This window comes from Neoarius graeffei, chromosome 11, assembly GCF_027579695.1.
Source record: "Neoarius graeffei isolate fNeoGra1 chromosome 11, fNeoGra1.pri, whole genome shotgun sequence".
Taxonomy (NCBI): domain Eukaryota; kingdom Metazoa; phylum Chordata; class Actinopteri; order Siluriformes; family Ariidae; genus Neoarius; species Neoarius graeffei.
In genome coordinates, this window is record NC_083579.1 from 36251559 (window position 1) to 36275408 (window position 23850).

The 23850-nt window shown below is 39.9% G+C and overlaps 1 protein-coding gene across 1 annotated transcript; it reads right to left on the bottom strand.

The window, feature by feature from the left end:
• Nucleotides 1-82: 82 nt before the first annotated feature.
• lrfn5a (leucine rich repeat and fibronectin type III domain containing 5a) lies at nt 83-19452 on the bottom strand. Its single transcript, XM_060932960.1, has 2 exons — nt 18053-19452; nt 83-1025 (listed from the first exon to the last, which is right to left on the bottom strand). The coding sequence occupies exons 1-2, from the start codon at nt 19438-19440 to the stop codon at nt 83-85; spliced, it is 2331 nt and encodes a 776-aa protein (XP_060788943.1). The 5' UTR covers nt 19441-19452.
• Between the last annotated feature and the right edge of the window lie 4398 nt (nt 19453-23850).

Consider the following 23850-nt stretch of genomic DNA (forward strand, 5'->3'; position numbering starts at 1 on the left):
CACACACACACACACACACACACACACACACACACACACACACACACACACACACACACAATGTAGGACACTAGCTAGTCATTCACACCGTGCTCTCTAGGATCCACTCTGAACTTGAATATACCCCTTTATCTAAATCTGAATTTTCCACGCTGGCTAGCATTCCGTTCATGGACACACTCCGCTTACACCGAGCATTCCCAAGCTTGCCAGCGTAGCAGTGGTGTTTGGATAAGTCTTCATTTAGCGAGTACCTGCGTGGTGCAGCTCGCGTCCCCTCCGCCGGCAGTGTGAGATATTTTGATACAGAGGGACGAGGTGGTGCCCTCCTCAGGATGGGAGTGTCCCTGAAGCGAGAAGGCAGCAAAGGGGCGGGGCCTGATGGAGGAACGGAACGCAGAAGTGGTGTTTTGGAGTTGTTACGGTTGGTGTTGTGAGTCTCGACACCAAGTGCTGGGTCAGTCTTCTCCTCTGGCTTTGGCGCTGGCCTACGTTTCGGCTTGATGGACCCCAAAGATCCTCCCATGTCCCAACTCTGGCTCACGATGGACGTCTCAGTGGAACAATCAGGAAGAGAAGTCTCTGAAGATTGAGTGAGGGACTCTGGGAATCCGGGAGCGGTGCATTTCTGGCAGTCGTCCCCACCCTCGTGGACCATGGCGACCTCTTTATTTGCTGAGGGACTGACAGCTACGTCGGGCTGCACCCCGGTGGCAGCAGTTGCCTTGGCGCGGTTGGCGCTCATACACACTTTGTAACGGATCATAAGGATGACAATGAAGATGAGGACAGAGGCCACGATGACACCACCGATAATCAGGATCATGGTTCCTCCAAGAAACTGCGACTGCATGAAGTGGCAGCGGAGGTACTCAGACTCGGTGGTGAACTGAACGCAGCCAACAACACGTGTGGCCGTGAGGGACGTGATGGCATCATCGTAGATGGCAAGGACGCACAGATCATACTGAGTCCCAGCCGCCAGGTTGTTCACCAGGAAGTTTTTGCTTGTCGGTGGAATCATTCTGTGTGTAGAGAAAAAAGTCAGCATTACAAGATTAGAAAATACATGAATAAGGACCCTGATTATTATTATTAAGCTCACCATTAAGCACAGTCAGGGCAATAAAAACACACAGATATATGTAACATGTTATAAATGTCTTTAGGGATGTTCAGACATCCACAATTATTCACATGAACAATGAACAGGAAGTCCACATGCACAAACCTGAAAATAAAACATCTTTTTTTTTAAATGTTCTGCATTTGTTAATTGAACAAATATCCTCTAGAAGTGTTTCAATCTTTTTAAACATTAAAGGAATTATTAAAAGTAGGGGTGCCAATATTTTTGTAACATTGATAAGTAAGGAAAAACCTCATATATAAATAAAACTATACAGTACTTCCCCTGTATATATATATTTAAGATGTATGAAGGAATTAGTGTTTATAGTGAATATAACATAAGTGAGAACAGGAAGTGACTTGTTTGAAGTAGCTACGAGGGTATTTCATAAAGTTCTCAGCCTCACCTGGAAACAAGGGGTTTAACTCCCATTTTGGGGCATAACTCTATACTCATCTCATTATCTCTAGCCGCTTTATCCTTCTACAGGGTCGCAGGCAAGCTGGAGCCTATCCCAGCTGACTACGGGCGAAAGGCGGGGTACACCCTGGACAAGTCGCCAGGTCATCACAGGGCTGACACATAGACACAAACAACCATTCACACTCACATTCACACCTACGGTCAATTTAGAGTCACCAGTTAACCTAACCTGCATGTCTTTGGACTGTGGGGGAAACTGGAGCACCCGGAGGAAACCCACGCGGACACGGGGAGAACATGCAAACTCCGCACAGAAAGGCCCTCGTCGGCCACGGGGCTCGAACCCGGACCTTCTTGCTGTGAGGCGACAGCGCTAACCACTACACCACCGTGCTGCCCCATAACTCTATACTATAAAGCCTTATGTCACTGACCACAAAAACTCAAATGTATGTCGTCATTTCTTTGAAGGTGACGCCCTTTGAAAATCAGTAGGTGAGAGGGCAACCAAAAAATGAACAAGAAAGAAGCCAGAGCTGTGATCAAGTATCTGCATAACAAGGGAATGACCCCCAAGGAGGGTAGCAAAGTGGTGTAGTGGTTAGCTCTGTTGACTCACATAAAGAAGGTTCTGGGTTCGAGCCCCGTGGCCGGCGAGGGCCTTTCTGTGTGGAGTTTGCATGTTCTCCCCGTGTCTGCGTGGGTTTTCTCCGGGTGCTCCGGTTTCCCCCACAGTCCAAAGACATGCAGGTTAGGTTAATTGGTGGCTCTAAATTGACCGTAGGTGTGAATGTGAGTGTGAATGGTTGTTTGTCTCTACGGTATGTGTCAGCCCTGCGATGACCTGGCGACTTGTCCAGGGTGTACCCTGCCTCTCACCCATAGTCAGCTGGGATAGGCTCTAGTTTGCCCATGACCCTGTACACGATAAGCAGTTACGGATAAAGGATGGACCCTCAAGGAAATCCACGTAGACATGGTCAACACACTTGGTGAGGACTCCCCTTGCTATTCAACTGTAAAGAAGTGGGTTGCTGATTTCAAGCGGGGCATGGAGAGCACCAAAGATGACCCACAGTCAAGATGCACAAAATCAGTGACCACAGACAATCAAGTGGAGGCCATTCACCGCATGGTCATGAATGATAGATGTGTGACTCTTCAACACATAGTGGAAACCATGGACCTCAGTGTTGGCTCAGGTCATGCTGTTTTGACTGACATCCTGGGGATGAGCAAACTGTCTGCAAGAAGGGTGCCCTGAATGTTGACACCAGATCAAAAATTGAAGAGACTGGAAACTTTGAGTACACTTTTGGTTTGTTTTCAGGCTGATCCAGCCAAATTCCTGAGGAGATGTGTGACCCAGGATGACACATGGGTTCACCACTTTGATCCTGAATAAATGAATCAAGGGAAATAATGGAAACACACAATTTTTCTGCCTCCCAAAAAGTTCCATCAAGTGGTATCTGTCGGCAAGGTGATGGCTTCTGTGTTTTGGGACAGTGAGGGAGTGCTCATGACTGACTTCTTGCAAAAGGACCAAACCATTAACGGGGACTATTTGCATTAGAACTGCAACAAATGAAAGAAGCAATCAAAGAAAAAAGGAGAGGAAAGCTTCAAGTTGGCGTGCTGTTGCTCCAGGACAATGCGCTCGTCCACACAGCACAGGTGGCAGGGGCAGAAGCAGCCAAATGTGGCTTTGAATGGTTGCCCTGTGCACCTTACTCACCTGAGCCGGCACCACCTTACTTTTATCTGTTTCCCAAACTGAAATCCCACTCATGTGGTCGTCATTTTCAGAGTGATGATGAAGTCATCCATGCTGTTGAAGAGTATCTGGAGGCTCAAGATGTGACCTTCTTCCATGAAGGGATAGTGAAGCTTGAACATCGGTGGACCAAGTTCACTGAAGTTAAGAGACGATGTCGAAAAATAATGCAAGAACAATCTTTCCCCTGTGATGCTTTATGGGTGAGGGTGAAAACTTTTTGAGGTACGCTTGTATAAACAGATAAAAGTGTCACGTGCTGTTCTTTAAGAAGGTGTCATTGCAGATATAATGCAGTTGTGTGTGTGTGTGTGTGTGTGTGTGTGTGTGTGTGTGTGTGTGTGTGTGTGTGTGTGTGCGTATGAGAGAGAGAGAGACACTCCATTTCATCAAGGAATCACAAAATATCATTGTTCTCTGATTTTGTTAAAACGATCCATGACATGATTAGCCATTTGATTAATTCTGACACTAATAATTGAGAACTCTGCTCCGTTCACATCTCATTATCAAAGCAGACGATTAACAGTGACCCGCCTGAACGCTGAAATTATTTCCGCACAATGTTCACTGACTCCACTCCAATCACACACCCATTTTTCTTTACAATCTCCATTCATTCAGTCTGAGTCCTGTGCTAGAAGCTAATCCCATTTCCACTGAAAGTGCAAGTGTGTGTGTGTGTGTGTGTGTGTGTGTGTGTGTGTGTGTGTGTGTTCTGAATGCACAGGCATCCTTTCAGTGCTCTGAATGAGGCAAGTGTGTGTCTCACTGAAGCAGAGACAGGTGGAGAGTGGGTGAGTCTGTGTGTGTGTGTGTGTGTGTGTGTGTGTGTGTGTGTGTGTGTGTGTGTGTGTGTGTGTGTGCTCGATAAGAGATGTCATTGTTAGTGTGCGAAGTGAAAAAAGGCTCTGGGAGCGATAGCACAGCGACACAGGTACGGCAAGGTTCAATCAGACTTACAGCCACTGCACTTCTACGCTTCTCATGCATGAGAGAGACGTGACAGAGATGTGCATTCAGCAGAGTGAGAGTCAAACGCAAAAGAGATTTGACTGATTGCATTTTTTTTTTTTTTTGCTTTGCCTGAATATTGAATAGCGCTACGTTTGGGATGAACACAAAGAGTCCATATATATATAAAATGTGTGTGTGTGTGCTGTTATACTGAAGCAGAGTTCCTGTTACCGCCCCAAATTGGATTATTTTCCAAGAGCAGCCCATCTCAAAGTGTTTATCCCTCTCATATCACAGCAATTTACCAACAATTATAATAAATAGTTTTTTATCCATTTATAGTTCCGTTTAACATGAATAAGTTAGTTTCTCTTCTCACTTCCGTTACAGAAGCTAGAAACAGTCCATCCCTCAGCAGCTTCTTTCCTCTCTGTCTCATGATGTTAATGAGTTTGTCATGTTACAAAGCACTGACACTGGAGACTCCTCCCATAAACGTTGCTTTTGGAACAGTGTACTGTATGTCTTTACTGGGTGTAGTTGGTGTTGGTTCTTGGTACGTTTTTGGAAAAAAGGGTTCTTTAAGGGTTCATTGGAGAACTAAAGATTCTTATTTCCTGCTTGGAATCCCTTCAGATAGGGACACGTTCAGTTTGGCATCAAACATTTCATCATTTCAACATTTCCTCCTTCAATCAAAGAACCCAAAAGCACAAATGCATAATTTGAATTTAATTAAAAACTAATAATATAAATATAATTTCAGATGTACATTTTTATTTTAAACAACAAATATACATTATTATCTTCTGAATAAACAATTAAATGTATTACATTGTTTTTTTTCAGAATTAATTAAATAATTGAATCTATAATTAAATAATTTGATCTTTTTTTTATCAAATGTATATTTCATGATGTTCCTGGGTTTTCACAGTTTATTTAACATTACTTTTCACATTCTAAAAAAAATGATTATGGTGATTGTGTAGCTTTAATATATTGATATAATGTTCATGTTACGACAATAAATTAAGTTTGTAAATGTATGTAATTATTTACTGCCATTATTTACTGATTTTTACTTTTTGTTGAACTTATATATATGTAATCACAGGCATGGCATAAAAATAATAAATCTGGAGAAGAATAAGAAAAAATATGTTGAAAAAGAACAAAAAAGGAATAAAATAAAAATGAAGGAATGAAAAAATAAATGGCAAAATAAAAATAAAACAATAAGAAAATAAATGCAGAAATGAAAATAAATAAAAAATAAAATAATAGGAAAATAAATGCAGAAGAAGAATTAAAATGCATTTATTTTCTTATTATTTTATCGTTCAGTTTTAAGAGGTTTTGGAAATGAGAATTCAGTACTCAGGGTAAAAGTCTGTAAAATGCTGTTTGGCATCGCTGAAGGGATTATTTTACATTTAAAACATGCACTTTTTTCTATAATCTTCAAAAAACATGTATTTAATTTATTATTGAAATAAAGTACTAATAAATTAATAAATACATTTAGTTATAAAAATAAGTAAATTAACTAAAAAAAATTACATTTAAACCCTTGCCAAATAAGACACTTGGCAATAAACATGTATTTCATGTTTTGTTTTTTGTTTGCTGGTATAAACTACCCAGATCTCTCAGCGAACCAATCAGTGATTTTGTTTTCCTAATTTATTCATTCTGAAGAAGAAAAATCAGTGAATCATGTGACCTACAGTAGATGATAGATGCAGGGTCTGAAGGTGTGCATTAAACTGTAGTGAGATTTCTGACAGATGACGTATGTCTTTTCTTTTTGTTTTTCTCCATGTCTCTCTCTCTCTCTCTCTCTCTGTTTCTCAGTCTTTATCTCCCTCCAGCAGACTGCTCAACTTCTCTCACTGTCCTATTTCCTTCCATCCCAGCTCCTGAACTCACAGCGGAAATCTGAGCTCCATTATTGATTCATGTCTACCATCTAACCCTGGAGCTTTCACTTCAGCTCCCTGTACAGCAGCGCAGCAGATCCTGTAGATATTTTTGCTTCATCATCACTCTCATGATCAGCAATTCAGGAAAGAATCATTCTTTTATTTAGATGACTCTTCAGGGGGGTCGATTAAAAGGATTATTTTTGTGTACTTAATGAAACTAAGTGCACTGCTCAGTGTCAAATGAATGCGTTCAATCGTGTGACACGTTTACTGTACTAACCTAAGGTTAAATAATGGAGCTGACAGATATAGGAAGCTTATGCGCACCAGTTTAGCATCAGTCAGCAAAAAGAACATGTTTAAAAGAACAAGATAAAAACAATCCTGCAAAATTTTGAAAATGAACCATTTTTTCACAATATAGGAGGCGTGGCCTAAATGTTTGAAGGCGGAGTTATGCATTAGGCTTGATTTGAGTCAAAAGTGTGTTATTACCATTGAGAGATGACAAACTGGAGGAAATAAGCTAGCATTACTACATGAGCACACCAGCTTCAGAACAAAATTAACAAAACAAATAAGATTTTGAATCATTTCATGCAACAATCACCATGAATTTTTAGTTTTTACACAGTGGAAAGTTGTTTGATTATAATTTGTTCATGTTCTATATAGTTAGCAATATAGATTTTTAAAATAATGTACTTTTAACATTATTATTTCTGAAAAACTGTTTTCCATCCATTATCTGTAGCTGCTTATCCTGTTCTACAGGGTCGCAGGCATGCTGGAGCCTATCCCAACTGACTATTGAGGTATTTCACCCACGTGACCAAGTCACGTGATGCAGCCATTTTGGACGGCACGCTTAAGTCCTTCAGTGCAAGCCAGTATGAGATGATGGAGACCTTTGCACATTTTAACAAGAAAGTAAACTGTGATTCGTGTTAAATTGGATCTGTCTTTTATCACAAACACTGTACCCAGCCTTGGTATGGAGCCAAGGTTGTCGACAGAAGTCAACAGTTTGATGAAGGATGACCCCAGCAGTTTGAAACGGTACAAGGTAGGCTATGTTCACAACACTGTCTTGTTACTCGGGGGATCCGAGATCCCCTGAAACAGACATGAGATCCTTTGAAAACATGATTTGGGAAATGTTGGGGGGGTCTCTAAAATATTGGCAAAATGATGTTTATTGACATAGCAATCGTGTGTAACGGGAAGCATTTGCATATCCGAAGTGTTGTGTTTACATGACAATGACTGCTGCTGCCAGGTTGGTTGTTGAGTAGCCTGACTGTTTTTTGTTTTTTTTTTCTTGCGTGTGGTATCATTGTTGACGCGAGGTTGTTTTTTGAACATGCCAATGCGGACACGATTTCCCCGATGAGTTATGACTTCAGACGCGATGCGTGTGTGGAGTCCGCGTGATATGTGCGTAAGATAGGCTTCTCATGTGTTTGGAGATCCGCGCTCTTTTTTTTTTCTCTTTCTTTCTTTTTACTTAATTTCCCTGTTTATTTCTGTGTCCCATTTCTTTCTAGCCTCTGTTATTGCGTTTTATGTCTGATGTCTGCTACATGCAACCCTAGACAAATTAACACTGCCTTGTTTCACTGCTCAGATGGGTTAACAAACACTGACCCATTTACTTTTTGCTATATATTTTATCAAAACTGCATTAACTGATAAACTAACCTGAAATGAAATGATCACTGCAAAGTCTGGAGTACTCTGTTGGCTCCCAGTCCTGTCTTTTCACAGCTGTAATCCCTCTTGTCTGGGTCAGTAGTAAACCGGTAGTGATGTGTCGGTCGCGAACGATCCGGTTCAAAGAGCCGGCTCTTTGAAGTGAATGACGGGAGCCGGCTCTTCGGTGGGAGCCGAGTTGGGGAGCTGAATTATTTTTTTGTCCTTAGGTGCCTCAGAGAAAGAGAGACTTTCACAAAAAAAAGTTGCTGTCCGATTGCGTCTTTGTGTTGTCTATTACCATTCAAAGGAAAAAAAAGTAGCATGGTGTACGCCTACTTTTTTTGGTTGATGTCATTCACAGCTGCGAAAATACGAAAATTGGTGTAATGCTTAAAGCTGTGGAGCGCAGGGGAGAGGAGTCTGTGAGGCACCTGAGGAGGGGAAAATCAGCTGTGTATTTTATATTGGTAATATAACATAGTTTTGCATTATGTTTGTGAGAAAATAATTTATTAATTGGTAAGTTTTATTTCTATAGCTAGAACATTGTTACACTGCTATACTTTACAAAGCTTTACAATGGCTACAAAAACTAAAAAATAAAATGGAAAACATCCTATTGATAAAATATAATGTAATTAATTAACTAGTTAATTGCAGCAATTAAATCAAAAATAAAATCTCAGGAGCCGTTTGGGAGCCGAAAGAGCCGGCTCCTTATAGTAAGAAGAGCCAAAAGAGCCGGCTCCCGAAAAAGAGCCGAAATTCCCATCACTAGAAACCGGTAAAAGGAGCGTCCTGCACGCTGTCCCTGTCTGTTGTGGCAGCCCACAGCACAACAAGCAAACACCATGGTTATTTATAGAGTGCTTACTGATAAATTAATCTATTCTAGGTGTCTGTAACACATTTTTTTTCAAGCCGGTTCTCCCTCTCTGTCTGCAGCGTTAGTATGTAGCTTGACGTTCAAAATGGCGGACACCAGGGCGTCACGTGACCCTGTGACGTCAGGTGAAATACCTCAATAGGTGAGAGGCAGGGTACACCCTGGACAAGTCACCAGATCAATGCAGGGCTGACACACAGAGACAAACAACCATTCACACTCACATTCACACCTATGGTAAATTTAGAGCCACCAGTTATCCTAACCTGCATGTCTTTCGGGGAAACCAGAGCACCCAGAGGAAACTTACACAGACACGGGGAGAACATGCAAACTCCATACAGAAAGGCTTCCGTTGGCCACTGGGCTCGAACCCAGAACCTTCTTGCTGTGAGGTAACAGTGCTAACCAATACATCACCATGCTACCACTGAAAAACTGTTTTTGATTATTTAATTGCTATTTGTTGGCTAATGTTAATACTAAGAGACAAACAATCAGGATTGGTTAAATGTGCCAATGAATGAAATGAGAAAGGAGGCGGGGCTTGCTGCACCAAGTTAAATAAATAGTGCTGTTATAAAGAAGAAGATGTAAGTAATACAATAAATTAATAATTTAAAAATTATAATTATTATAAATAATTAAATGAGACTAGTCATGACTATATTATTAATGACCAGCTGAGAGCTGAGTGGGTTTCTATATTTTCTTTTCCTTCAGTTTTTTTTTTCATTCCTTTGTTATTTTGTTATGGTGTAAAATTACACTGATTAATTGTCTTGATAATTGTTTATTTAAATAAATAAATGCTAAAATATCATCAGTAATGGTGGAATAATTATATGAACCCTCACAGCAGACCAGCTGTTATTTCACATTAGCACTTAGCAAAACAATTTGTAAAAATGAACTTCCTAAAATACTTATTATTATCTCATCTCATCTCATTATCTCTAGCCGCTTTATCCTTCTACAGGGTCGCAGGCAAGCTGGAGCCTATCCCAGCTGACTACGGGCGAAAGGCGGGGTACACCCTGGACAAGTCGCCAGGTCATCACAGGGCTGACACATAGACACAGACAACCATTCACACTCACACCTACGGTCAATTTAGAGTCACCAGTTAACCTAACCTGCATGTCTTTGGACTGTGGGGGAAACCGGAGCACCCGGAGGAAACCCACGCGGACACGGGGAGAACATGCAAACTCCATACAGAAAGGTCCTTGCCGGCCCCGGGGCTCGAACCCAGGACCTTCTTGCTGTGAGGCGACAGCGCTAACCACTACACCACCGTGCCGCCCTACTTATTATTATTATTATTACTACTGAGATTTATTGCTGTAGTATCATCCTGATCTAAAATCTGATTCATATTCATTAAAGATGTTATTTTATTGAGTTTATTTTTTTCTTCTTTTTTTTCCTTTTTTAATCAACTACATCTTCTTCGCTCATCACAGAAAAGAACCACCGAAGCCTGATTCAGGAATTTCAGCAGCAGAACATTTTCTGTTGCACTAATGGAAGTGATCGTGGGTTTTTTTTCCCCTCCAGACAGGCTGATGGTTACTGCACTCAGAGACGACGCTCTCAATGCAATTATCAGCAGCCCCATGCCACGCTGAAAAGCACTTAAAGACTTTGAATGATGTGCTTTTTTCTCTCAAAAAGTGACTGAGAATCCTCCATTTTTACAAGAAAATGTAGAATCTGTCCTCTTAAAGAATCAGTCGCATACTGGAACCCATGAGCCGATATTATGTTTGTATATTTCAGTAATTTCTCAGTTTTTATTGCAGTGTTGGATTTTTAAAAAGAAAGTGCATGCAGCGCAGCTAAAATCTTTCAGGGTATTCCAGTCTTGGAAAAAGAAAGTAAAACTGTTGAGCTATCTGGATGGGAGGGGTAGAGTTACTCTCTCGTATGCCAATCAGAGCAACATTAGCCAATCAGAGGCATATGTCAGCTCGTGAATAGAAATGAGGAAAGATGCAGTGTTTTCATGTGTCACAGAGAACATGAGCATGTGTTAGCTTTCACCGTGGCTGTGTGCTAGCAAGTGGGTGGGATTTGACAAAATGAACAAACTGGGGAACAAAACATGAAGTAAAGAAAATAAAAATAATTGTAAGTAAATAAAAATAAACGAAAATAAGAATAAATGCAAATACAAACTTACAGAGCAAGTAAAGGAACATGTGAGAAAAAAAATAGCAAGTTTCTGGTGTGCACGAAGAACTACCTGAGAGAAGCCCAAGCTCCAGAGACATGATGAAGTGTTTCTGACAGGAGAATGGCCATATACAAGAACGTGAAATGTACCATATACTGTATATCTTGAGGACACAAAATGTATAAATTAACTAACAGATGGCACGTGCACCAAATACACTGCAACCCTGCTATAACAAAGTCTTTTACTGCGAACTTTCGCATATAATGAACGAAGTTCACGAATCTTGCCTTTGGTGACAATAAGTCGGAGTCTTCAAAATAAAAACATCACTGAGCCATGTGCTCCTCTTTCCACCAGAGACAAACAATAAATAATCAAGTACGCAGTCAAGTTAGCAATACGTGTTAACGTCATAAAACAAAGGTTTAACTAGCCTCACTTACCGGTAGGCGTCAATCACTAACAGTTATCGAGAATGGCTATCAGTGACTTCAAAAAGCAGAGCTAAAAGCAGTTTTACTTGAGTCTTTACTCCATAAGCACTGTTGTCCACATGTGTTGGTGCTCTGAGCTCCCACAAGTGTGCAGTGCCATTAGGACTAATTACCACGCACCTGTTCTGGATTAGAGCACAATCACAGCACGCATTTGTAAGGACTCCCTAAACACATACAGTGCGTTTACATGCACATCCAAATCGAGCTACTGTCGGTAATCGAGCTAAGGGTCCCAGCAGGGGTGCCAGAGAAATCCAATCCTACATGCACACAAGGAAATCGAGCTATTGTGTGAGGTACATTGTGCACCCGAGCCACAGGTGGCGCTACACGCCCCATTGTGTTGGTACACTTCCGGTTGTCGTCATGAAGAAGAGCTATTCAAGAGTATAAACAAAGTTATCAGTTCTGTGTTCGTTCGTTCTCCTTGTTCCTCCTGACCTCTTCTACTGCTCGCCACTACTACTCTTGTCATGCCGACCGAGGCTGTTGTGTTTCCCGCTTGTGGTCTCGTCACTCGTCACTTCCGGAAGGGGCAGTGCTGAAGTAAGTAGCTCGACTACGTAGCTCGATAGGGTTTACATGCACTAAGTAGCTCGGCTACAATCGCATAATCTAGGTCGCGTAGCTCGATTACGAGAAATCCAGTTCGGTTCGATTTCAGCCGAGCTAAGGTGTTTCCATGGCATTTAGAACTTCGATTTCAGTCGAGCTACAGCAGAAATTCTATTTTCTCTATGTGCATGTAAACGCACTGATAGACTTTGCAAAGTATACTCGCTGTACCTAGTGTCTCACATTACTAAGCCTTTGTTTATCTATTGCTTTACTGAGTTTGACTTGCTTTTGTATTTTGGACATTGCCTTTGTTATTAACTCTGATATTCTGCTCATACCTCACTCAACCATTGCCTATTCCATGACCCTGCTTTTATCTTACGTTTTTGAACTGTTTGTCTGCCTGTTTTTAAATCGATACTCTTCCTACAATTACATCCGTCATCCGCCTGCTTACATGACACTCGTAAATGTAAGATACTCTCCAAAGACAAGCTTCATATCCTGGACCATCTAAAGTGTGGTGAGAAAGCATTGAATTTGTCTAAAGAATATGGCATTCTGAAAAAATCAATTTCAACTTTTAAAGAAAATAAAAAAGATCTCTGAGACATCGTCCATAACTGCAATCAACATGATGGGCTGAAAAGAAAGAAGATGCAGCAAGCAAACAATGGTGAGTGTGATTTATTTCCTTTATTTAAGATTGACTTATTTCCTTTACTTCATAAATATTTAAGTAAATTAAGCGTAAATATAAATTCAACTCAGTTGGCTTTGTTTTACGTAAGAGTGTCTGGTGTGACAAGTGGGTCCATTTCAGTATTATAGCTTTTTGATATAACAAACTATCTGGACGTCCCCCAAGAAGTTTGTTATAGCAGGGTTGCAGTGTACTCTCTCTCTCTCTCTCTCTATATATATATATATATATATATATCTCATCTCATCATCTCTAGCCGCTTTATCCTTCTACAGGGTCGCAGGCAAGCTGGAGCCTATCCCAGCTGACTACGGGCGAAAGGCGGGGTACACCCTGGACAAGTCGCCAGGTCATCACAGGGCTGACACATAGACACAGACAACCATTCACACTCACATTCACACCTACGGTCAATTTAGAGTCACCAGTTAACCTAACCTGCATGTCTTTGGACTGTGGGGGAAACCGGAGCACCCGGAGGAAACCCACGCGGACACGGGGAGAACATGCAAACTCCACACAGAAAGGCCCTCGCCGGCCCCGGGGCTCGAACCCAGGACCTTCTTGCTGTGAGGCGACAGCGCTAACCACTACACCACCGTGCCGCCCATATATATATATATATATATATATATATATATATATATATATATAAAATAAAATAAGCAATAATATACCGATAATACAAAAACAATAATAATAATTAGTAGTAGTAGTAGTAGTTGTAATGATATTATTATTATTATTATTATTATTATTATTATTGGATAATATGTTGCATTATATATGATAAACAAATACAAACACACAAAATAGATAAATAAATGAATAGAACAATAATACATGAAAAATGTAATAAAACATAGATAGATAGATAGATAGATAGATAGATAGATAGATAGATAGATAGATAGATAGATAGATAGATAGATAACCAGTAATGGTGGCATCACACTGTAATTGTATTAGATTATGTTTTCTTGTTTTCCTTTTCTGTTTCATTTAAACACATAAAATATAGCCAAAGACTCACACTGGTCTAAATTTACTGAGATTTTTGACTATGGATGTCCCACACACAGTTACAGCGATAATCAATCATGATCACTAACAGAAAGTGAACAGGTCTTGGCAAGTTAAAAGACATTTTGGAACGCTCAGCACCACTGAATCAATAATCTCAGTGGGTGTATGTAATTTTTTGACCCTTTATGTATAATTTGGACCCTGTGTTGATTTCAGAAAACCAAATTCTTGATTTTTTTTCGATTAAAGATTTATGTTGTACAATTATTCTGCCAAAGAAAAAGAACAGTTCAAAGAAATAAGTGAAATCCCAATATTGCCGTGACATTCATGTCCATGAGGACACTCAGGGCTCGACATTAACTTTTTAATCCACTTCTCCAGTCGGACAAGCAGCAAGAGTTTTCACTTGTCCTGACCATAACCTTTTTATTATGATGCATTTATTCATTCAATGAAAGGAAAGTGGGCGGCACGGTGGTGTAGTCGTTAGTGCTGTCGCCTCACAGCAAGAAGGTCCAGGTTTGAGTCCCATGGCCGGTGAGGGCCTTTCTGTGTGGAGTTTGCATGTTCTTCGTGTGGGTTTCTCCGGTTTCCCCCACAGTCCAAAGACATGCAGGTTAGGTTAACTGGTGACTCTAAATTGACCGTAGGTGTGAATGTGAGTGTGGATGGTTGTCTGTGTCTATGTGTCAGCCCTGTGATGACCTGGCGACTTGTCCAGGGTGTACCCCGCCTTTCGCCCATAGTCAGCTGGGATAGGCTCCAGCTTGCCTGCGGCTAGAGATAATGAGATGAAATGAAATGAAAGTGGTTAACAAAGTTTATCAAAAATAGCCTCAACGAGGCTGTTGCTCATACTGGCCAAGAAACCCATAAAATTGTAAATATGACAGGTGGTGCCACCATCTTGACAACTTTTATGCACACCCACCTGGGGAACATTGTGTGTGAGTTTGATGGAAATCCAATCAATCCTGTAGGAGTAGTAGTGATTTTTGTAAATTGTGGATGGACAGCGATGACGGACAATGGATGGACGACAGATGGACGACGGACGATGCGTGATCGCATAAGCTCATCCGGCCTGGCCTGCGGCCAGATGAGCTAAAAAGCAGGTATAGTTATGATAATTATGCTTTAATGATTTAGATTTTTTTTTCAATAAAACTCAAACTTTAACTGTAATAAGAATAAAAAAAAAAACTATCCAATGTCCCATTATGGTGTATATGTTGTTATAACGAGTTACCTGATCTGCAGTTTTAAGAGTTCGACTCACCCAAATTCAAAGCTTCTGGAGGAAATAAAGTTAAACTTGAAAAAATTAATCCAGTATAACATGAAGTAGAAACAAATTTAAAGAAATGAATCTAAAAGAAAACAAGTTAGACATGATAAGGGTGACAGAATCATGTTGTGAATGAAAACGAACCATAAGTGAGTTTGGCACTGTCATAAAATTCCCTCAAACTATTCTATGACATTTGTGATCGTTAATGTGAACCTTACAAAATAAAAATACAATGAATGTCTGAATAAAATAAAGATTCACCACAGATATTTATTTTATTGAGGTATTTGATTGCCATTTCTCTGATTTTGATGAATTCAAAGTCAAATAATATGTAATTAGATATTACATGATCATTTTTTTTTACACACACACACACCTGCTACACTCGGCTTCTCAGGAATTTTATAAAAAAAAAAAACAGCACGGCTGGATGGAGATGATTGAACTGGTTTTGTTGGAACTTTATTGATGTAACTCATGAATAATTACTATAAAAATTGTGATTTTCAACTAATATTCAACTCGTGCCATCGGACAGGCAGATGTGGATTTGACTTGTCCAGACCAAACATTTGGTTGTCCCAGACAGTTGGACAACCATTAATGTTGAGCCTTGACACTCATGCCCATGTATGTAAACTTTTGACAGCAACTGAAGCTCTATAACCCATTTCACTCATCTCTGTTTAGTTGTTTAGGTGCACAATGACTGTGTTTCCTTCTCTCTTTAATTATATATATGATTATTTGATGAAATGCAAAACACATGCATCAATGAATATGTATGTGTTTTTGTTAAGTGTCCTTAACCTTATGAAGTGTCCTTAGAGTTTGATAGAAAAGAATTTGTTACTAATATTATTTATGAGAAACAGACGGCACTTAGTGTGAAATACAGCACACAGTGATCTCTGTGAGCTCCATTTGTGATATCATTTACTTCGTATGTTTTAATTATTGCTGCTACTGCTGTTGTTGTTCTTTATTATTATCGAGTTTTTTAAGGTTTTTTTTTTTTAATTGTAAGTTTAAACAGCGGTGTTCATTTCCTGCGAAGCCAAACTTTTCATGTTATGGGAGTTATAAGCTATGCATGAAACCTAATGAGGAAGAACAATGAGCTTGTCATAGGTTAAAGCTAATTCGGGTTCAATTACTCCTCAGTCGCTTAACAGTGAAGATGTGCCATGCTCATTAAGCTAATTGCCATTAATGGCCTCTGTGTAATTAAAAGTTGTGGTTGCACACTCTCATAAGTGTTTGTAGCCACACAGCAAAGTCCAGAAGTCTCCATTAGTGAGGACTGTTTTTATTTATTTTTTATATATATTCAGTTTGCAAAAAATAACATGGAAGTGTCCTTGGCTAATTCTTATTTTTTATCCACATTCACTGGATATGAGCAATTGCCTGCTCTGATTGGCTACTCTACTACTAGGTTATCAGCTCATATACCATGAGTAGAGAAAAACAAAATGGTGGAGCGCATCAAGTCACTGTTATCAAGTATTTATAAGAAACAGAAATAGCTAAAAGAATACAGTCCCCCCCCCAAAAAAAAAAAAAACAACAAAACCCTCCTGTTCCACACTCCAGCCCAGTCGGTGGCAGTAATCACCTTAAGTTGGTTTGCCAACCACCAAAAATACCATAAAGAAGAAGAAGAAGAAAATGGCAGACCATGTTACTGAACCATCTCATCTCATCTCATTATCTCTAGCCGCTTTATCCTTCTACAGGGTCGCAGGCAAGCTGGAGCCTATCCCAGCTGACTACGGGCGAAAGGCGGGGTACACCCTGGACAAGTCGCCAGGTCATCACAGGGCTGACATATAGACACAGACAACCATTCACACTCACATTCACACCTACGGTCAATTTAGAGTCACCAGTTAACCTAACCTGCATGTCTTTGGACTGTGGGGGAAACCGGAGCGTTACTGAACCAACTGAGGACAAAATAAAAACTCTACTTGAAAACAAAACCCCAAAAATGCAACAGAAAAAAAGCAACAAAATATTGAATGAAAGTATTTGATGGTAAGAACAAATCTTTTTTTTCAAGAATTATTATCGCATATTTCACAAATTGCTACTGTCATTTCGCCGGTTTGCTTACATCTTAAGCGGAAATGATTTTGACGGACATTTTGTATGAAGTTTTTGCTTATCGAATTTGTAAAAAATAAAAATGCTCCGTTTCTTAAAATCAAGTGAATGTGGATAGAATAAAACAGTTATTCTGTTTTGTATTATTTACAATGACGTGAATCCACTGTTAAATGAAATTGAGGAAATCCTTGACTAAAACTAAAATCCAGTTATATTTCATTACAGTACATAACATTAACGGCATTTAGCAGACGCTCTTATCCAGAGCGATGTACAACATACCCAGAGCATCCTGGGGAGTAGTTCGGGGTTAGGTGCCTTGCTCAAGGGCAGTTCAGCCATTCCTGCTGGTCCAGGTAATTGAGACAGCGACCTTTTGGTCCCAAAGCTACTTCTCTAACCTTTAGGCCATGGCTTCCCCCCATTTCATTCACATGGATTTTTCTTTCCATCTCCTTAATTTATGTTTTATATTTCATTCTAATGACTGCTCATGTGCTCTGCTAACCCTTCATTCAAAACAGGGAGCATTAAGTCATCCATGTCACATCAGGTGGGCATGGCGTAACTGCTATCATCATCACTTTTGGATATCGGCCAGCATTCTTTTTGAAATGTACGTGATATGTCAAGATAGTATCCAAAATACATATAATTGCTGCTTGAGTTAAACACTGATACTGAATTTGGAGTCACTTTCCCGCTTGAAAATATGAAGATGTATTCAGGTATTCAAATATGTAGAAGTGTATTCATAGTTATCATCTCTTACGCATGTGAGTTATGTGTCCTCTCTCAGTTATGTGTCATCGTCCTGATACATTTCGGTCATTAAAAATTGTTTTTTTTTCAATTACAGTATAAACTGCATTAGCTTACCTGTAAACAAGAGAGTCGTCGTAGGTGCCATTGTACTGGATCTGAAACATGCGAATTCCAGGAATATTCCTTTGAAAGTTAAATTTGATGAGTGCTGTGGATGAAGTGGCCTCGGCTATGACCACCCGCTTATCTGAGCTCACTTTCGAGTCTGCTGTGTGGTTGCTTCCATTGGCTCCAGTTCTACTAGATGTGGAAATATCAGACGAGCCTGGATCTGGCTCCTGGATATTATTGGTGCTGTTGCTGATGTATGGAAGCTTGATAATGACAAGCTCGATGGTTTGGTGGGCTTCACCGGCTGGGTTTGAAGAGATACAAGTGAAAGATCCGGTATCTTTCACTGTGCTGATCAAGATATCCAAGGTCCCGTTATTGTAAATGATGGCACGTGAGGAGTTTGAGACTAGCTTGCCATCAGGTGATATCCAGTGGATCACAGGTTCAGGATCTCCTCTTGCTTTGCATCGAAGGGTTACACGTTGACCCTCAAGCACCATCATCTCTTGAGAGTGCCTCGTGATAAGGGGTGGCTCACACAGAAATTCCTCCTCCGGAATAGACCAGAAATATCGCCCAGATAAGTTCGGCGGAGTCGCACAAGTCTCCAAATCATCCTCACGACTCAGTCGGCGAAGCCAGAGAAGCTCACAATTACAGTGCAAAGGATTTCCACCAAAACTGAGGGCAAATGATGAAGAAGTAAGAACTCCTGATGTTGCCAGAACTTGCGCCCTTTGGAAAAGAGGATCTGGTGGAAGCTTCTGGAGCTTATTGGAGGTCACATCCAGTCGGTTGAGTTTTTGTAACAAGGAAAAAGTACCTTCTGGAATGTAATCAATCATGTTGTGGTCCAAGCTGAGTGTATGAAGGCTAATCATCTTCTGAATTGCCTCCCAGGGTATCGTTTCAAGGTTGTTATAGGACAAATCCAGCTCCTCCAGGGCCAGAAGGTCATTAAAAGCTCCCAGATGGATGTGAGTCAACTGATTGTTGTTGAGAATCAAATGATGTAGCTTGGACATGCCGCTAAAAGTGTCATTCCCTATTCGAGTCAGTCTGTTATGGTTCAAGTGCAAGGCGCGAAGGTTTTCCAAGTCTGCAAATGCATGAGGCGTAATGTAACTTATCGTATTCCTTGACAAGGTGAGGTCCACAAGCCTGGTCATGTTGGCAAAGTCTTTCCGTTTGACGCTTGTTATAAAGTTGTCAGCGAGCCGTAGCTCCACCGTGTGCCGATCCATGTTGGGTGGCACAAACAGAAGCCCTTTTTTTGCGCAAAGTGTTGCAAGGTTGGGTGATAAAATCTGGCACACACAGCGCTTCGGACAGATCTGGGCCTTCACTGCCATTCCAATGACCAACAGGCAGACAAACAGCTTTTCCATTGTAAAGAGGGTTGAGACACCTGTGAAACAAAACAGATGTGATTCATTACACGCTGTTTGTATCATGTCATCACTTATTTGTATTTTAAAAATAAACCTGATAAATGTTCTGGCTTCATCTACCCCTGTGGTGAACCAGAACATCTGAGAGAGGTGAGCAAGAAAATCCTACTGAATTCTTGAAGCCAATTATAACCAATTTGACCAACAGGTGAAGAATTTCTGACAGTAGTTTTCCACACCTGTACCGCTCCCACATCCTTTTTCAGCAAATTTTCACTTTGTAAAGATATTTTTTTCTCATCCACAAAGAACAGCTAACTTTGTGTCTATTTCACATCGCTTTACACTGGGCTCATAGACTTAAAGGTGAGAAAGCACACATGAGGTGTTGAATTAACTTCTATGTTGCTGAATTGAGATGTACACTCATCAACAACTTTATTAGGAACACCTATTCACCTGCTGTTTTATGCAGTTCTCTAATCAACCAATCCCTTGACAGCAGCACAATGTATAAAATCATGCAGATGCAAATCAAGCACTTCAGTTAATGTTCACTTCAAACATCAGAATGGGAAAAATTGTGATTTCAAAGTGTGACTTTCACTGTGGTATGGGTGTTGGTTTGAGCCAGATGGACCGAGTTGAGTATTTCAGAAACTGCTGATCTCCTGGGGTTTTCACACACAACAGTCACTAGAGTTTACACAGAATGGCGCGAAAAACAAAAAACAATGAGTGAGCGAAATGGCCAGATTGGTTCAAGCTGCCAGGAAGGATATAGTAACTCATATTCACTCTTTAAAACCATGGTGATCTGAAAAGCATCTCAGCATGCAACAGCTGAAGAACACATTGGGTTCCACTCCTGCAGCCAAGAACAGGAATCTTAGAATCAAGAACAAGTTCTTATTAAAGTGGCCAGTTAGTGTATATCTAGCTGGAGTGTTTGAGTAATGTTAATAATGATAAGTTCAGGCTTGCTTTACAATTCAAAAAGGAAACAAAAAAAAAGAAGAGAAACTTTGGATGGTCAGCAGATCCTTCTCAAAGCTATAGCTGTGAACAAACTGCCATAGTTTTTTTGATCACAAAAAAAACTGTTAATATCTGACATCATGCTACATATGATCCAAACACCAAGCCAACAACAAACACCACCACAGCTCTAAATGCAGCATCATTCAGCCAGAGTGTTCATGAAGCAGCTTGGGCAAAGAACATCAGCACCAACCAAACAGTCAAAGAACCAGAGGGCAATGAACCTCCCCATCAGTATCAAGAGCAACACACATTCTGAACGCACTGATGCACTTCATTCAACTCCACGAAAGTGCATGAAAGACCAGTACCAGGAAAGTCCATTGCTCAATTTCCACAACCAAGAACCAGCACCAGTGAAAAAACATTGCCAATTAAAGCAAAGTCGTGTCAAGTGTTCAACCACTGAACCCATTAGGGATTTTTTTTTTTTCAGTTTCCCCTTTGGGAGAACCCTTAAAGACTGTCTATCGAATACCTACAACAAAGTGTTTCCATATCAGAAATGGTTCCATCCCTTAATTATCCAGTGAAGTCCAACGAACCCTTTTTCATGGTGTATACAAAACTCCAAGATACTGTTGCTAAAGTTTAAGCATCTATGGACTATGTGTGAAGAAAAGAATGGGTTCTTTTAGTGTTCTTTAAATGTTCTTCACAAAAAAAGGGTCCACATGAAACCCTTTATGACAGTAAAACATTTTGTTGTTGGGTTCAACAGAGAGTTTCTCCACAAACATTAGTTATTAAGCGTATGCTTACGATAACTTACTACTGTATGGTGGTGTAGTGGTTAGCACTGTTGCCTCATAGCAAGAAGGTTCTGGGTTCGAACCTCATGACTGATGGGAGCCTTTATGTGTGGCGTTTGCATGTTCTTCTGTGTCTGGGTGCCTGCCCCCCCCAGTTTAAAGACACATAGATTAGGTAAAATACCCAGCCACTGGGGTTGCACAAGACAGTGCATACTTAGTGCCAGGTTGTGTCAGGAAGGGTGTCTGGTGTAAAAACCTATGCCAAATCAAATATGTGGAACATGATGATCTACTGTGGCGACTCCTAACGGGAGCAGCAGAAAACATTATTCTTTTATTTTTACTTATTTAATTTTTTTTTTTACTAATTATACTGTTGTATGTAAGCTTAGGTGAAGAATTTAAATGAAAATAATGCTAGCAAAGTAAAGTGAGACAAGCCAAACTATACAGCAACAACGAGCATTCTTTTAGTTGATATCTAATTAAGAGTCTTCATCCTCTGCATGGAACCCTTTCTATTCAGAATGTACAGTATTTTGTTATAGGTTTCAAAATAGAAATTTTTAGGGTTCTTTCATAAGTATATTTATTGCTTTATACTTTTTCTTGGAAATAAAATTTTCATTTGTGTATTGGCTGTTATGATTTGTATGAATTATGGAGTATTTTTCTTTACACTATACATTTTTACTATTTAAGTGAGTGTGATTTAATAAAACTCATGCCAGGTTAAACAAGACAAAAAAAAAAAGTAAGACACAGTAGCGTGAACAACAACAGCAACAAATATAATATAGAGGGTTCTTTAGATAATTAAAGATTCTTATCCTCCTAAGTTTGAGATACACCTGAAGAACCCATAATTCAGCTCTGTAAGCATTAATTACAGAGTGAAGGCTTTCATTTGGCACTGAAGATACTGGTTTATAATAATCCTGCCTGAAATAGACCAGATTAGTGAAGCAGCGTGTTGTTTTTTTATTTTTACGCAGGAATCATGACTAATAGCTCTGATTACGTCTGAGACGAACAATCTTGGCTCCTTGGCATGTTCCAGAGATCAGGAACATTATTGATTCACCTGATCTCACTCAGACTCATATTTAATTTATATAGTTTGATAGATATTTATAAGCATCATTGTATTTGTCTGGCTCTGACACACCTCTCAGAGTGACTCATGAACCACACACACACACACACACACACACACACACACACACACACACACTCACTCTCTCTCTCTCTCTCTCTCTCTCTCTCTCTCTCCTCACCCTCTCTGCCTTTAACACTGTCTTTAAAAGCAGAGCTTTCATAACATCTTTGGATGTGAACTATGTCTCTGAGACCTTCACTGAGCCACTGAAAACACTCCACTAAAAATACTCCACAAATACTGATAAATGAACTCACCACATTTTCACAATAATATGGGCCCCCCCCCGGATGATGTAAATGTGGCATTTAAAATAATGCATAATTACAGATTAAGTGGTTCTGCATGATAGGAAGGTTCAACCTGAAAATGAATGAATGAATGAAGTCTAAAAATATGAATGCAATAGGATTAAAGAACAACATAAATGTTAAAATTTAATAAAATTGGCATAAATTGGTATATTCATATTTAAATATGAATGAAACCTTTTTTCTGGGCGGCACGGTGGTGTAGTGGTTAGCGCTGTCGCCTCACAGCAAGAAGGTCCTGGGTTTGAGCCCAGTGGCCGGTGAGGGTCTTTCTGTGTGGAGTTTGCATGTTCTCCCCGTGTCCGCGTGGGTTTCCTCCAGGTGCTCCGGTTTCCTCCACAGTCCAAAGACATGCAGGTTAGGTTAATTGTTGGCTCTAAATTGACCGTAGGTGTGAATGGTTGTGTGTCTCTGTGTGTCAGCCCTGCAAAAACCTGGTGACTTGTCCAGGGTGTACCCTGCCTCTTGCCCATAGTCTGCTGGGATAGGCTCCAACTTGCCTGCGACCCTGTAGAACAGGATAAGCGGCTACAGATAATGGATGGATGAAACCTTTTTCTGCTCACACTGGAGTATTCTTCTTTTTGTACCTTTTTTCTGTTTGTTTTTTCCCCCTTCATTTGAGTCAGTATGGGTACTGGAAAGGTGTTAAAAACAAACAAATAAATATTTTAATGTAATAAACAATCATGCAAAAGTAAGTACATAAATGTAATTATATAACTGTATAGTATTTCACTAATTAAAATTAATTAAACTATGCAATAATAATTAAAAAAGAAGCATGATTTTTTTTAAGTAGGGCAATAAAAAGTAAGTATACCATTCTCTCCACAATTATTGGCACTCCTTGTAAAGATTTACTAAAAATGTTGAGAATAAAAAAAAAAATCACATTTTGGTGAAGTCGCTTCATGTCACACTGAAAAAATGAGAAAAAGCCAACCTTTAATTGAAATCAATTTATTCATAGAAAAACAAATCCCTCATTAAGAAATAATTACTTTCAACAAAAACACATGTACCACTATTATTGGCACCCCTGTATTTAATACTTTGTACACCCTCCCTTTGCCAGTAAAACAGCACTGAGTCTCTCTTATAACATTTCATAAGGTTGGAGATACAAATCAGGGAATAT

Coding starts and splice junctions, on each gene's coding strand:
- lrfn5a (XM_060932960.1), bottom strand. CDS start 19,440: ATGGAAAAGCTGTTTGTCTGCCTGTTGGTCATTGGAATGGCAGTGAAG. Junction 1,026..18,052: donor GACGACTCTCTTGTTTACAG/GTAAGCTAATGC, acceptor CTCTACACACAG/AATGATTCCACCGACAAGCA.